This window comes from Watersipora subatra, chromosome 4 (genome assembly GCF_963576615.1).
Source record: "Watersipora subatra chromosome 4, tzWatSuba1.1, whole genome shotgun sequence".
NCBI classification, from domain to species: Eukaryota; Metazoa; Bryozoa; class Gymnolaemata; order Cheilostomatida; family Watersiporidae; genus Watersipora; species Watersipora subatra.
In genome coordinates this window covers 7,475,796-7,493,422 of record NC_088711.1, presented here as the reverse complement: position 1 = coordinate 7,493,422, position 17,627 = coordinate 7,475,796, and the positions used below count along the sequence as shown (strand labels likewise).

At 35.9% G+C, this 17,627-nt stretch overlaps 1 protein-coding gene and 1 pseudogene across 1 annotated transcript; both read right to left on the bottom strand.

The window, feature by feature from the left end:
* Positions 1 to 1,914: 1,914 nt before the first annotated feature.
* On the bottom strand, positions 1,915 to 9,883 carry LOC137393870 (uncharacterized). The gene is made up of 7 exons (XM_068080581.1): positions 9,711 to 9,883; positions 8,804 to 8,945; positions 6,772 to 6,905; positions 5,956 to 6,133; positions 5,504 to 5,661; positions 3,088 to 3,298; positions 1,915 to 2,243 (listed from the first exon to the last, which is right to left on the bottom strand). Exons 1-7 carry the CDS (start codon positions 9,881 to 9,883, stop codon positions 1,965 to 1,967), a joined length of 1,275 nt encoding a protein of 424 aa, XP_067936682.1. The 3' UTR covers positions 1,915 to 1,964.
* A 4,035-nt stretch (positions 9,884 to 13,918) lies between these two features.
* On the bottom strand, positions 13,919 to 15,113 carry LOC137393869 (inosine-5'-monophosphate dehydrogenase 1a pseudogene; annotated as a pseudogene).
* Positions 15,114 to 17,627: the final 2,514 nt, after the last annotated feature.

The window sequence follows — 17,627 nt, the reverse complement described above, 5'->3', positions numbered from 1 at the left end:
TTCATGCAACCTCATTCATCAAAATATTTTTATAAATATACTTCACGCATTCAATAAAACCATGTCTATTGTTTTTACGCGTCTGTTTTATCGTCATTGTAATGCTGTCACATTTAGCACTGATATCTTATAACTTACCGTAAAAAATCGTTAAACTTTTTAACCTTAGCTCGAAGGAGTAGATATCATTGTCTGATAATCATGACGAGCCTGTTGGTCACCTGTGATAATCGAAAAATGCTGCAAAAATTACTTTCGAAGTATTGGGTCACGCGATCAGATGACGACTTGACGATTGAATAATGCCGAAACAAAACTGTAAAGTAGCGAGCATCTACATTTGATACGGGGTATTCGCTAAAACCCGAAGTGTTTGTCATAAACTAGTGCTACGATAAGTTTTATATTTAGCTTTTTATTGGCTTTTCAATTCACGTGAGAACATCACGTGACAAGACGATAACCAAACTGTAATGTCTACGTCATCGAAATAAAGAGATTCCAATCTACGGCGGCTTTTCATTTTTGAGCTTTTAAATGCTTGTAATCACATTTCCACGTATTTGGCACCTACAACACAACAGAGTAAAACATGGTGAATATTTTGATACCAAATAACTGTAATGTGAGTTTTGTTGCAAGTCAACCTTTAAGCTACAAAGAACGATCCACGTCAATACTATTGAGGCATTTACAACGAGGGCATCCTGAGGAACTTAAAAGCGCATCTAAGAACCTTCAATCCAGCAAATTTATTTTATTTTTAGTTTCTTTCACTAATACCAGAAGTTTTAGGGAAGTGATGGAGTTTTGCTTTCCACTATGCTGGGTTATCTATTTCTATATTTGTAAAGTATTTCTTAACTAATCTCTTGTTGATTATAATAGCAGTTGAAAATAAAATCTGTAATAAAAACACTAGCCAAATCATGCCATTAATCTATCACCCATTGAATAGCATTGATCCACCAATGTCTAGCCATAAATTGTAGATTGCATCTATAAACCAAGTCACAAAATATAATGATTGGTGTGATAAGGGTTTCTTCTATCTCAGTTTATTGATGTCACAACATTAGGCTGTAATGGAACTATCTCTTAACCTTAAATGAGTAAAAAATCGCGCGTGCTGACCTGGTTCGACCCGATCTTGGCCCTCATTGCTGACCCCGAGTCTGGTCCGACCCTGCATTCCTTGGTCTCGTTCCAGCTGTAGCTAAGAAAGCCATTGATTCCATTTCCCTGATCAGATCAAATCTTCACAGGCTCATCATATTTAGTCATGTTTAGTTCAACATGATATTAGTCTATTTACTTAGCCAGGGTCTGGATCTTTGAGTGGGTGGGCCATTTGCCCCCCTCTCCTTTCTCCCTTCTCTCTTTTCCCCTTCTCACTTCTTATTTGGAGAAGGGGAAAAGAGAGACCGGGGATAGGAAAGGGTGGCAAATAAAGCCCTGATGACTCATGACTTGTTCGTAACAATTCATAGCTTTTATAGTTTTAATCTAAGGTGGTTATCCGATATTATCACAAAATTGCTTTAGTTTACTGGATTATGTATCCAAGAAAGTTTTTATGTGAAAATAAATGTGATTTTGTCAAATTCTTCTCATAAGCTCCATTGTTATCAACAGTGCAGTCAAGCGTGAGGTACAATACAATGACGTTACGTCATGCTATTTAAGTCTGACAGGCTTTATCCCTATTGGCCAATCTAGGTTTATATATCTATGGTTGTCCATCATTATTCAATTCCATCATCAACCTCATTTCATCATTGTTAAATTGTTTGGCAATAAAAGTCTTATCTGATCATAAAAATGAATCAATTAAAAATTTATAAAAAGGGCTCACATTTTGAAATGTAAAAATATTGGTCATCTTTCGCAATCGCTAAATATACTAGAGGCCAGTCTTTAGCTTGTCAGCATTTTGACAGACTGCGAAAGTTGCTAGATGAAATTTAGCTTTGCTGATTTGTTGCAGTATCTAAGGTTATGATTTTTTGGTCTTCACCTAATCGATATACAGCATTCTTATATCCACATAAATTACTTGTTCTCAGGTCTAAAACATGGTTGTACAGCTGTTCCATGCTAGTAGGTAATGTTTGCATCCCACTAGCGATTGCTAGCTGATTATTATATGTCCATTGTTCTGTCTTCATGTGGTGAAATGACTTGAGCTGACCACATTCCTTTACAGTCCGGTCTCGCCGCTCCTGGTAACTCCTCTCCATATTCTGTGTGATAAGTAACAGAGTGAGAATTACCGTCAGTTTTATATGTGAAATAAATGATGGTCCTGAACATGCCTTTCACAAATATAAAATTTATAGAGAAGACAATTTCAACAGCAACACAATTGTATAAGTGAAAAGTATCTTCTAGAACCTTGGCTATGTAAAGCAATTACACTCAAACCTTGAATTACTAGTTGTACAACATACAATGTAAATTATGAGCAACTATTTGTCGTGGCACACAAAGTAATATTTAGAAGGATTACAATTTGTAAATGAAAGCAAAAACGCTGATTTAGATGTCAAAATAACAAAATATAAAAATCGTGTTAATTTAGATTATATCTAGTTGTAGTTAACAGTATGATAGAGTGTTTAGTTTTATCACTGAACCTTCATATCACAGAGTTCACACTTCCAATCACGATTTTCTAATGTAAATTAACAGTAAAACACACATTTTACTGACTATTACTTTACTAGTTTAGTTTTTTAAATTGGCTTATATAATACATTCGTCTTGATGTTATGTAACTAATTGGAGTATTTATTTTTGTCTATTGAACAAATTAAACAAAATACAACATAATCGTATAAGACTATTTGTTTAAATTATAACAAGTATCAAAATGGACCAACTCCGCATGTCAAGGTTATACTTTAGCAACCACTCATTAAAATCTTTTCCCATGCTTGTCTTATTGGAAACATTTTATATCACGAGATTCAGGCAATGGTTTCACAGTACGCAGATGAGAATTTAATTGTACAGGCAAAAGCCTTGTCTAGTTCACACAAAGCTGGTAGGTACTAGTAGTAGTTGCAAGCAGTGATCTCCACTCACTTCTTGGGTTTCTTGCGCGATCTGCCCGGTAATACAGCCAACAATGTAATCTGCTTGACAGGCAAATTGAGGGAAGGGAGCAATGGTCTTGTTGAGACCGATGTAGTAAAGACTAGGATGGTTAATATCTCTCAGCAGTTGATATATATGGGATACATGTTCGTCTTCAATAACTGGTCTGCATCTTGCTGACAGAAATGGAAAAGAGTACCTGAAGTGAGAAAAACTTAGTGAGAATAGAGAATATGGAATCATAAGGGTACATGTTGTACAGAAGATCTCTCTCACCTGCTAGAGTTGTCACTAATATGCTACAAGCAAGTGTAAATTGTAACAGAAGGTTACTGCAGAGTCATTAGACAAATGACAGTTCTCGCTGAAGTTGATAATGATGCTGTCAACTTTGAACATATAAAAAAAGCAGGAGCAGATCTGATGCATCAGAGAGGATAAATTGATAATCTATAACTAAATGCTAGTACAGACAACCCTCATTCCTTCATAATATTACAGACTGAGCCATGTCCACACATTGAAAAAGTCTGGACAATGAAAAAGTGTGGACAATGAAAAATGAGTGCTGCACATTAAACAGTCAATATTGTCTGGACACATACTCCTAGGCTACAAGTCAATATTGTCTGGACACATACTCCTAGGCTACAAGTCAATATTGTCTGGACACATACTCCTCGGCTACAAGTCAATAATGTCTGCACACATACTCCTAGGCTACAAGTCAATATTGTCTGGACACATACTCCTAGGCTACAAGTCAATATTGTCTGGACACATACTCCTAGGCTACAAGTCAATATTGTCTAGACACATACTTCTAGGCTACAAGTCAATATTGTCTGGACACATACTCCTAGGCTACAAGTCAATATTGTCTAGACACATACTTCTAGGCTACAAGTCAATATTGTCTGGACACATACTCCTAGGCTACAAGTCAATATTGTCTGCACACATACTCCTAGGCTACAAGTCAATATTGTCTAGACACATACTCCTAGGCTGCAAGTCAATATTGTCTGGACACATACTCCTAGGCTACAAGTCAATATTGTCTGGACACATACTCCTAGGCTACAAGTCAATATTGTCTGGACACATACTCCTAGGCTACAAGTCAATATTGTCTGGACACATACTCCTAGGCTACAAGTCAATATTGTCTGGACACATACTCCTAGGCTACAAGTCAATATTGTCTGGACACATACTCCTAGGCTACAAGTCAATATTGTCTGGACACATACTCCTAGGCTACAATATGGTACGGCATGAATATAAAGTATCTATATTTGAAAGTAAAAAATGTTTGTACCCACAATCGGGTACAGTGTACTATTAATAGCAATAACAGTCGGAAATTACAGTACAACACTAGCTGGAAATTCACGCGCATGCGTCGCTCACTTGTCTGTCACAAGAGCCACCCATCAGTCAAAGTTGTCATTCTTTGAACAGACATGGTCCCATTGGACGATCATGCAAAGCTAAGACATTGTCCAGACAATGGAAGGCCAGAGAAGTGAAGTCTGAAGAAGCGGGGATCTATGGTATATACCAATGCTATAAAAAAGTATGACATACATAGCACCCTCGAGATAAGATGTTCCAGCTTTACTTTTTTTTAGCCTTAGGATGTAGAACACAATGTTTATCTGTCTTCTCTATCTGGATTTTTCGCCATGGGACATCAATAAAAATGTCTCTCGAAACTCAAATTTGGCGGTTTGTATGCTGCATACGTTGGAATAATGAAGATGCTGATACACTAAACGCCGAAATACTTCCCCACAGTGCCTGAAAGAAATATCATGCTCGTGCTTTCAGTTCAGCATTGTTTTTGTTTCATAAATGCTTGATATCGCGTGAGTAAAATGGAAATTAGTGAAAAGTATGCGAAAGTTAAAATTTATTGTGTATTTTAGCGTTTAATATATTTACTATAAACTTTAATTAATTATATGTATATAACTATATGACTACATATATAACTTTAATTTGTTAGCCATGGTTCTTAAGACTGACAACGACGTTCAAGGAAGAAGAATCATAACCATAATCACAAGTAGATCATAATTACTAAATACACTAAAGTTACTGTAAGTAACTATAGTTACTAAGGTTAATATACTATTTTGTTACTAATTTTCAATATGTACAGTATGTGAAGAAAATTTTGATGTTTTTACCAGAGGTGTTTGCATTAGGTAATTATTATGAGTTTCTACATCCCTCTATACAAAATTTTCTACCCCTCTGTGCAACATTTTCGACTTACAATGCCAACACTAGAACGAAGTAATGTCGTATGGCGAGGGGTCCACTGAACCTAATTTTGTCAGATAGGAAAGCTGAGCATTCAGAAAAGCAAACTCAGAAAGGAGAATTGATAGAATACCTATAGCCTGTGGCCAAGATTATTACATCAGCCTGCACAATGCTCCCATCTATCAAATGAATGTCATCTCCAGTGATGCTATCAACACCAGCTACCTCCAGCACTTGTGGGTGTGTTGGTGTGAACTTACTGCCCATCTTATTATGGCTGAGGTAGACCTGTACAATTCAGTTGTAGAGTTGAGTCAGCATGCAGTAGTTTACTTGTTCTTCTCATTCAACTTCAACACATGCACTTTACAAACACTTTTTGTTTAATCCAGAGCATAACAGGTAAAATATAAGATATAACAGGTACAATACACCACAATATCCTGTATTCACCGACCAGATTAACAATAAACAATAACTGGTTGTTTTGCAATTAACATTGCATCGCGCACTTAAAATATACATTCATACATACATCAGGAAAGAATGGTTACTAGGATTAAAATTTTAGGAGTTACGTACCTTTGAGACATGAGGAAGCAATTCTGTAGTTATGTCCAAGCCCGAAGGCCCTGCTCCAAGCACCAAGACTACCTTACCCTTATACATAAAAGGGGAGCGATAGTAGTGTGAGTGCATGATCTCTCCGGTAAATGAACTCTTTCCCTTAATGTCAGGCACTAGAAGCTCTGTGAAATGCCTACAGAGAAACCTAGAATAGATATATCGTAGAAAAATATAGCTTTGATATATGAGATTGTTTACACATCACTATGATTTCTAGAACACTCAGAGAGCCAAATTCAAGTTGTAAATTTAAGATTAAGTGTGAGCTCATTGATCAGCGTCAAAGCTTCTTGGACTTCTTGACCAAAGAGCTGTGTATGGACTTTTTAACTTTTTAAGAGCTCAAAGCTTTTCCATAGAACAGTGGAATACACGTAATACAGATAGAATTTCTAAACAATAATGTGCAAAGTTCACTCGAAATAACTCCTATGATAATGTCTTGTAACACATGATATTACTGGCAGCACTATAGCAGTGGTATCGTGTCTCTACCAAACTTTTTTTTCAACACAAAGATAAAAGCTTCTTTCAAAAATACAAATCTACTAAAATAATATATTAGATCTGTCTTCACACTACAATATCAGATGGCCCAATTGAATGAAAAAAGGAGAAGTGAAAAGACAACTCGGATTAAACGAAGGAATAGATGTAAAGAATAGACGGGGGGAACTAAAAGGAGTGTAGATACTAAGAGATGAGTGAGAAAGGGCAAACAGGAACAGACAAAAATGAAAAAAAGTCCAGCAAAGTGGAAGAAAAGTTTACCCATTGCAAACTATGACTGAGTCAAATGTCTGGATGCTCTGAACACCGGTCTCACAGTCCTCCTCCGTTACATTCCATGGAGTTACGCCGTCTGCTCCCAGTACTGGATCAACTTCCAAAACAGCGTGTCTGAACTTCAACATGAGGTTATCAGGTGTATTCACTTCAATAGGTATCAGCAGATGTGCAAGCAAGTCAGGTTATCCATCTTTTCTTTCTGGCTCAGAGTAAAAATAAATTGTTATATTTTAATCATATTTTATAGTAAATTAGTTTTATTTTACAAAATGAAAAGAAAGAAAACAATAAGCTCCTATGCATCAAATGCGGCTTGCTCCAAATACCAGCAACAATCAACACAAGTCAGTCGCAGGAAAATGCGCTATTGAGAATGGATAAGAATTTGAGGCCAGTGGTTTAACTTTAGGTCCCTGGTAGAAAACCCGGGCTTGTGTAGACATTACCATCCCACTTGGGTTAAGCTCACAACCATTTGGGTTATACTATTCAACGAAATCCCTCCCACAATGCACAAAAGAGATACGATGTTCACGATCTCTCTCAGTTCAACATTCTTGGCGCTTCATACATGCCTGAGTACATGCTTGATATTGCGTGAGTAAAATGAAAATTAGTGAAACATAAGCAAATGTGAAAATCTATAGAGCATTTTAGTGTTTAAATATAATATTTTCTATAAAATTTAATTAACTTTACTTGTATTATAACCATATAGCTACACGGGTTTGTATAACATTAATTGGTTAGCCATGGTTCCTAAGACTGATAACGACGTTAAAGGAAGAAGTAAGAATCATAACAATAATCATAAGCAGATCATAAAATCACTAAATACACTAAATGTACTGCAAGTAACTATATTTACTAAGTTTAATATATATATAGTATTTTGTTAATAATTTTTAATATGTATGGTATGTATATAAAATTTTCATGTGTTCACAAGGGGCGTTTGCATTAAATAATTACAGTAGGTTTTACACCCCTTTATACGACACTTTCGCCTTACAATGACAACGCCAAAACAAATTAATGTCATATGGCAGGGGTTGACTGTACATATATATACATATAAATACTAGATAATTTTCATGACTAGAATTTCTTGTGGCAACTTATTAGACATCAAAGTCATGTAGTTTTAATATACTCAACTCATAGAGTTTAGAATTAGCTGTATTAACTTAATCACTTTAAAATGACATACATGTATCTATATTTATATACAGTGTATATATATATAAATACATATATAAAATGTATTAAACCATAGAACTAAAAAGTTGGCAACATTTTAATATTAATACTATTTAGTTTCGAGTTTAGTACGAAACTAAATTGTAATAAAATGTTGCAAAACTATATACCTGTATATATATATATATATATTTACAGTTTTATATATATAAATAGAAATATATACATATAAATATATACATATATATATATGTATATATATACATGTATATATATATGTATATATACATTATATGTATATATATGCATATACATAAATATATATATATAGATATATACACATATATATGTATATATATATATATTTATATATATATATATACATATATTTATAGCTGCATGTTTGAGTCTCAGCTTAACGAACATTAAATTTAGAATGAGTGCAGTTCGAAATAATCAATTTACTTACTTTACAGTTGTTGCAAAATGTGATCTCAAATATGCGCATTCAGACATTTATTTATTTTTCACCTCCACCCATGTGTCAAACAAGGTTACATTCTGTATTTAAGTTTGTATTGGAAACACCAGAACTTACCATTGACAGAACAATAGTGCGTAAAGGAGTCATCTATTTGTTGCCTCTCCGAAAAACCAAGCTAATGGGTGCAACCAATGAGAATAGTCATATATTACCATGCCATAATATCGGTATGACACGAAACTCAGGCTTTAGCAAGACAGGCAAGCATAAATGAAACCTAGTCATGTTTTACCCAAGCTATTTTCATACATGTTAGATTGTGACAACTACCTTGATGTACTTGTGAAGCTGGTAGTGCTGAGCAAAGCTCTCCAGGTAATCCAGCACATCTTTATGGCCGATAAATGATTCATAGATCTTATCCGAGAATGGAAATCCTGGGTAAGCCATCACTTCCTTTGGTAAATTAGTTCTGTGAGATAATAAAACCATTAGAGTCTGTCGACTTGTGAAATAGCAGAATCATGAAAAAGGGTTTATAATCATGCAAAAATAATTTAAGTACACACGTGAGAGGATGAAAAAGCACTAGAATAACTCTTTCACTTGACAGGAGAAGTGGGGGTTCTTTACACATTGCCATACGAATCCAAATAAAGGCCAACGAAAGGATGGAGGGAAGCGCAATAGCTAAAGCCTCAAAATAGAAGACTTTACTATATATCTACATGGATATGTAGAATAATGCACAAAGATTACAGCTAAAAATCATTAGTTTGGCCAATTAAAATAACCATACATGGTCATTTATTTCTTTAGTATAGACAAAAATTATGCATAAAGGCTGACCTTAAGTAAGTTCAGGGCGAGATCCTGAGCCAGCAAACACTCCATTTGAAAATTAAAATTTTAGTAACTGTTTTCTAAAGGTCAACACACAAAGCATACTAACCAAATGTGAAATTCTTGCGATTGGTTTGAAGCCTCCTTCAAACTCAACACTACTTTAAAACTGTACCCTAGGTAAGCTGATGAGATTTGGGTTGAAATAAAAATTCTTTAGTCTATTACAACCTGATGCTACTATTGGTGCACAAGAAACAAAGACTTAAAACAGGCCATTTAATTCAAACAGTGTTTAATAATTGACTGCTACAATGTGAGCAATTGATGTATGAGTAGACAACTCCAACAAACTTCAAGTAACAGTTAATTACGAATTTAAGAAGAACCACACCTCAACTGATTGTACATGCTGGTAGGCTTGTAGGGGTCATCTAGTATCCAAGTGCCACCAACTCTGTCACTTCTTTCATAAGCAACGTAATGTAGCTTGTTACTATTTGAGACTAGTGAACGGAGTGCTGCCAGACCAGCGGCACCGGCTCCAATTACTACCACTCTCTTCATGGTCTCGGGGTAGGATCTGTAACAGCGCCAGTTACCATCGATTGTTTGGTTATTTTTTATTGAAGCTAATAATTGATTAAATTTTACATAAAATAGCAAACTGTCAAAAGACCTTTCTCAGCTATAGAAGCACTCAACATTGCAATGTTCATCCAGCAATCAAGTTAATTCAAACATTTACCCATACCTATATATCTTGCTGATCAATGATGTACATTCTAAAGGCCTTCTACCTATTATACAGCACTGAATGTTACATACAAGTAATAAATGTTACATGACAAAATAAACAATAATAGATTATAAGCAAATATCATTCATGTGATATCCAAACTGTCAACACGAGTAACTCAATATTGCGGTACGAGCTTTTTTTCCTGGCTCATGACCTACCACAAGATGCTCTGTTCTACAAATGCTGCAAAACTCTCTTATGAAGGCAACCCTTGCTACCTAACAGTGCTAAACCTAATTATTTTGAGGCCAGCTTAATCTGTGTTTCAACAAGTTCAGGCAAGTTACATAAATTTGAAACTCATTTGAAAAAGTCCAGCACAAAACAAAAAGGTGCAGTCAGGCTACATTTCTCAAAAATTGATGAGACAACTTGTGTGAACCAAGTTCTACTTGTTAAAAGCATGCTACTTGTTAAATTTTTTTGTTATAGAAAATATAGACTACTATGCTATCAAATAAACACTTACCAGCGAAAAACTACATACATGGCAAGCTTTGAAGAACTTGTATAAAATGCTTTTTTGTTAAAGATAAAATGATCACCATAAAAATAATTTTAATATTGATATTTCCTATCAAATAACTTATTTACAATAATTAATGCTACCCAGTTAATATTTTTCTGCCACAACATTTTGAATCAGTCAAGCATATAGCACAATACGTGATGACTTAATCAGTGAGACTCAACAGTGAAGTTTTTACCAAAAGTAGCTATCACATGATTAGACCTAATACCAATGTGACTCCAAAGTCTCAAAAAGGAGACAGCCCTTTTAAACTCTGTAACACTAATACTGTAATATTGTCACATTAATCTAACAAAATAAATAATAAATCCGTCCTTTTTCAACCTAAAAATGAATTTAATACCCAAAGATTAAATCCTGTTTTAATGCATCACTACTAGGACGATTACAATGAGCAACTGCCATGTTGATTGCCAAGTATCATGTTAGCAATAAAAAGACACTTTAGCTAAATACGACATATCTTGTAACTTTGGCTACAACTCTAGCCATCACTTTGAGGTGATCCTGAAAGATCCAATGTTTTTACTTATGACATTAACTAACAACAGCAACAACCCATAAGTAAAGTACAACTGTGCCTTAAAAGGTCTCATCGAATAGAGATGGCAGATGAAGCAGATGGCAATAAGAAATACCATCATTTATTTATGCTGTCTAATTATGATCGGCCAGCAGTTCTCTATTGCCATATTTAAACATATACATGGGAATAGATTGTGCATAATACATACATGCGGAACGCTACAATACCAGACAACAAAATATAAACTGAAAAAAAATTACACATTAGTTATAAAATATTGTTTGATGAATTGGTTGATATCAGAGAGATTAGTGCGATGGATGACAGATTATAAATCAAGACTCAACTAGTATGACTACAAAAACCAACATGCTGTTATCCAATTACTTTGAGGTGGGTATGTCAGAATTGCTTATAGACAGCTGTCGTAGAAGTAATTTGATGGGGTGAAACGTTTACAATAAACATATCAAATAACATTCATCTCTAAAAATTGAGCAATAAAGCTAAACTTATAAAAGGGATATGACATCGCACTGATGATTCCTCATTGGAATAGCTTATTCCAAAATAAGTCTGCACAAGCTTGTGTCACAAGCAACATTGCCTTTCTGGGTGCTCCATACAAAAGCTACTTCAATCCCCAAAACGGTCCTTCTGAACTTGGTACATTATTGTTTATATGTTGATTAGATATTAAATTTGATATTATGACTGTGTTAATATATTTGATCTGTTGTTTTGGTAGCTATGTTAATGAAACATAGAGCTTGGCAATTGATCTGCATATTTCAGCTTTTTGACTAGCTATGGACAGCATTTACTCTATTCTGAAAATTTTCAGTATCTGTTGTCAATAGCTTGATAAGGAAGTGTGTAATTACTGTAAAAGCTAGTACAGCAGAATAAACCATCAGACAAATCAGCTGCACAACAGAGGATTAAAATAAAGCCAAAACAGATTCATGTAGCACTCATAACATTGCACTTCTATCGGCATGCCTTCCTCAGTAGGGGGCTTTTTACTGCTTGAGATGTGGTTAGTGTAGTACATTTGATGGATAGCTCAGAGCACTTTCTACTATTTCTTCCACTTTGCTTATACATGTATAGGTATACTTTTGAAAATGATAACTAAGGTGTGGTTTTTTTATTGTGTTACTGTTCTAATTTTTTGTTTTTATGTTGGCTTTCTCACAGCAAAACAGTAATAGTAGACATATTTACTTGTAATAGGTGGTCTTTTAAAGGTTGACTTGCAACAAAATTCACATTACAGTTATTTGGTATCAAAAGATTCACCATGTCTTACTCTTTTGTGTTGTAAGTGCCAAATATGTGGAAATGTGATTACAAGCTCTTAAAAGCTCAAAAATGAAAAGCCGACGTAGATTGGGATTTCTTTATTTCAATGACGAAACCACAAAAATTGGTTATCGTTTTGTCAGGTATGTTCTCACATGAATTGAAAGGCCAATACAAAGCTCAATATAAAACTTATCGTAGTACTAGTTTATGACAAACACTTCAGGTTTTACCGAAGACCCCGTATCAAATATAGATGCTCGCTACTTTACAGTTTTGTTTCAACATTATTCAATCGTCAAGTTGAAATCTGATCATGTGACACAATACTTTGCAAATAATTTTTGCAGCTCTTTTCGATTATCACAGGTGACCAACAAGCTTGTCATGATTATCAGACAATGATATGTACTCCTTCGAGCTAAGGTTAAAAAGTTTAACGATTTTTTACGGTAAGTTATAAGATATCAGTGCTAAAAGTGACAGCATTACAATGACGATAAAACAGACGCGTAAGAACAATAGACATGGTTTTATTGAATGCGTGAAGTATATTTGTGAAAATATTTCGACGAATAAGGTTGCAAGAAAGTGTAAGCAGAAACCATCTCTCACAACTACATCACATTTGAGCCGTTTTGGAAAGGGAATCCAAACTACAGCGGTCTCGTGTGGCTGCGATTTTCTGTTCGTTTTTGAGCTTTTAAGAGCTTGTAATCACCTTTCCACATATTTTGCACCTACAACACAACAGAGTAAGACATGGTGAATCTTTTCATATCAAATATCGGTAATGTGAATTTTGTTGCAAATCAGCCTTTAATACATTTTGAAGCAGAATTTTTAATAAGCAGAATGCTTCATGAGTGCTTAAAGAGCGCTCAATACAGTTACACCACAGGGTTAACAGCATCTTACCATGCATATCACTGATCGATCTTTCTGAACAAAAACTTATCCTCATCTCACATAATTGTCATAGATGACAGTTGGTGTTTTCTCAATGGAGATTCCAGTTTCTGTTGTCAGTGCAGATTTCAAGCTCTTGCTTGATTTATGCTGGTATATACATAATTTATTATCGGCTGTGATGTTGAGTTTGTATTGTCGGCTCTTACGCAGGTAGTGTCAAAGCGTGTGGTTAATCATTGAAGGTGTCTCAGCTCCTATAACCAAACGTCAGTTCTTGGGTGGCCTGGTACGGAGGTTGCCCTGATTTTACTTCAGAAGTCAGTTGTTTGTATCATCAATCAACAATCAACACATCCTATTAAATTGCTGTTGCAAGCCTTATTTTTACTACTTACTGCCATTGTATATTCTTTCTCTTGAAATGTTCCACATGTTCGTACATCGTCATCAGCGTTTTTATCATTTTGAAATCTTCAATTTTTCCCCTTGAGAATCGTTTCTTCTGAGACCCTAAAGCGATCATTATTATCCAGTATTGTTTGCAGTGTGTTTAGCATAATAGTTTTGTGACAGTTGAATAAGAATGCGACCATGTATTTCTTTTTCATTCTCATTGAAATATCGACCAGCACTCGTTTGGAACTTCTGCATAGCTCCAACAGATCCCATATCACAATACTTTTTTAACCTAACTGTATTTCAGAAGTAGTACTCTATGGGTGACTCAGTGGTGCTAGCCAATAGTGATCCTATCATTACAGTAGAAGCACCAAAAGCTAAGGCTATAATGATGTAACTGACAGACTTGATTTTACCATCTGCTATCACAGGTGCACCAAACCTCCTTGCATAGTCAGCTACCTTGTAGACAGCTGTGCCTTGAGCCCTACCCACAGCCATCACTTCCTGTGTGATGCAGATGCTTCCGCAGCCCATGCCGACCCGGAGGCCATCAACTCAAGCGTCGATAAGGTCTTTGGCCTATGACATTCTCACTACATTTCCTACGATGACCTGCATGTCAGGGTATTTGGATTTGACCATCTTAATCACGTTTACCGGATATATCAAGTCACCTTGTGACGAGTTGATGATTAAAAAGTCATCACTGGCTGATACTAAGGCAGCTACTCTAGCGATGTCATCATCATGCTTACTGACTGCAGCTTACACTAATAGTTGCTTGCTGCCATCTTTTCTTGCTCTTGGATAGTTTCGATTCTTCTTGAGATCAGCTCTGGCAATGATTGACACGAGGTCCCCATTCTCGTTTATTATTGGCAGTTTCCCTTTTTTCCAATAGTCCGTTTGCTTCTAAAAATGTGACATTGGATTTAGCCACAATGAGATTCTCCAACGGCATCATCACCTCTCGCACTTCCCTTGAGTGCTGATCCTTTTGTAACAAAATCTATATCCTGAGCTGTGATGAGGCCAACCAGTCTGCTACCTATTTTACCAGTGATGGTTACAGGAAAACCACTAAAACCGTGTTTTTCTTAGCTGCACAACTCTCACCGATTGTTGCGGTTGGGGGCATAACCACGAGTTCAGTAATAACGCTTTGCTCATACTTAGTTACTCTTCTGACTTGCTCAGTTTGGAACTCTATTGTAAAGTTGTGGTGAATCACACCAACACCCCCTTGAAGTGCCATGGCTACGGCCATAAATGACTCAGTTACAATGTACATTGGTGATGACACAAGTGTTGCCCGCATCATGTGTTATCACCAGTGATAACATATGATGCAGGCACAAGAAGTTGGTTTGATGTGTGATAACACATCACACCATCTTCTTAGGCGTGATGTTAAGCCCATTTGTGATGCAAGAAGGTCTGTATAGCGAGACCAAATGATGAAATCGTCATATGTTAGACCAGCCAATTTAAACAACTCAGGGACTATCTGTCCATCACCTAAAACACACTGTGGGGGCTGTATATTATTGCTGCCCCATCTAAGAGATTAGCAGCCATCTCCTCATATGATATTGATCTTCAATTAATTGACGATAAGATGTCTAATAGTGCTTCCTTCATGGTTCTCACGTGGAAAGTACGATGTTCACACAGAGTTTCTATCCACAATATGAAATTTTGATTTATTCACTGTGAAGTTTTCATAAGATTCAAAATTCTGCTACGGCTGTCACGTTTTCAAATCAAACGCTATGATTACCCGGGAGGTTTTTCTTTAAACGAACAACCAGTGTTCGAAATAAGGGGATACGCATGGATACGGCGTATCCCTAAGAAGAATTTATGGGGGTACTCTTTAGAAAGCGTATCCCCTAACATTAGTTTGCTCATATACGATAAAAAAAGCTATAAAATAGCGATAAAATGACTACATAGCGATAAAATCGCTATGAAGTCAGCAAATATTCACATAACTATTTTCTCAATCTTTTAACCCGAGCGTCTCTTAAACCGAAAACAGTAAGCACAATCGGAAGGGGTGACACTACGTCCGCGCTACTAATCATTGAACAAGTCCTCGTCTCAACGAATCAACTATGCTACTTTGTGAAAAGCATAAATTCCTTCAACTTTTCTTCAAGCAACACAATCAACGGGCGTTCTTGTTACCTGTCCAAAGACATCATCAAATAGCTTGAGATTATTCCCTATGTGGGCATTTTTTGGTCTTCAGCTAACCGAAGTAAACTTTCTCAGAAAACTTATCTAATTTAAGTTCTAAAGCGAATTGTTTCTTCATTATCATTCTTATTTGATTAATGATGAATCGTCATGGACCAATTGATAGTTACTTCAAAGGTGAGTGAGAGTATGTGATGAGTGATTTACCTTACTAACATTCTACATACTAACTATCTACCTTTTGCACTAGAAACTTATAAATCTCTTACTTATCATGACCTGAACTAGAAATGATAGCTTATCACAGTCCTGCCACTAAAAATGATGGAAATATGGCAAAGAAATAGTAGGATCATTTACCTTCATTGTGATGCAAACTTGAATCTCTCAGTTTATTTAAAGGTGCTCCCCAAATAGCTCTCAAGTGGAAGGGGTAGCATTTTCATATCAGGTGCACAGGCTATAATGAAACCTCAATTAATCACAAAGCTTTTTGCAGAATATCTGATGAGGAGTGTATGTGTATCACACAGCTCCAAATATTTAGTATCATGCAAGGCAATGCTTGTAAATTAATGTATTATGTATAACTGACCGACTCATTACCTAAAATATGCTAATACTACATCAAGCCTAAGCTTCATCTTAGATGATTAGGAATGATGGAAGTCGGAGACCATTAAATTTTAATTTAAGACCTGCTGGTTTCTTAGCTATTTGGGGCACACCTTTAATTGGGGAAATTATTGAGATTTAAGGTGATCTCTGTTTGCTAGGTTTCTTTTTGTTTCTATGTTAAAAGATGAGGCTGTATGTGCTTGCTTAAGAATTAAACCATTCTCATTTTTCCTGAGTAGTTGATTTTCTTGGGAAAACTTGAAATTTCCCTTCTTATTTTTTTGTTACACTGATTGTTTCTTCCAAGCTCATTTAATTTCCATTTTAATGAATATATCTGTGAAGTTAAGCACTCAAGATGAATTTACTGTGTAATAAAATAATACAAATTATACCATTGCAAAATATTTGTTCTCTCACTGAAAAGCTGTGGTTAATTAGGTATAAGACAGACTATCTTAAAAAAATTTTCGCGGGGGGTTTCCCCGCACCCCTTCTACCGAAAGGGCGCTCCGCCACCCCTCTCGGACTCTCCCCGCGCCGCTACGCGGCTTAGGCAGATCACTGGCCCGAGAGTCGTCTTGCCTACCCGTCACCATAGAGTACCCCCATAACAACCCTTACACTTCAAGCACTGCGAATACCGTTAGCAAATGTGTTAAAATAAGCAATTAAATGAGATTAAATACCTGAATGCACACACGGATACATGTACACACGGATACATGTACACACGGATACATGTACACACGGATACATGTACACACGGATACATGTACACACGGATACATGTACACACGGATACATGTACACACGGATACATGTACACACGGATACATGTACACACGGATACATGTACACACGGATACATGTACACACGGATACATGTACACACGGATACATGTACACACAGATACATGTACACGAATCAAAACATTTCGTTCTGCGTTAGCTTTCGTAGAACTGTCTGGTTTCAATAACACACCTATAACTTGCGTCTAGTCTCGAGAGG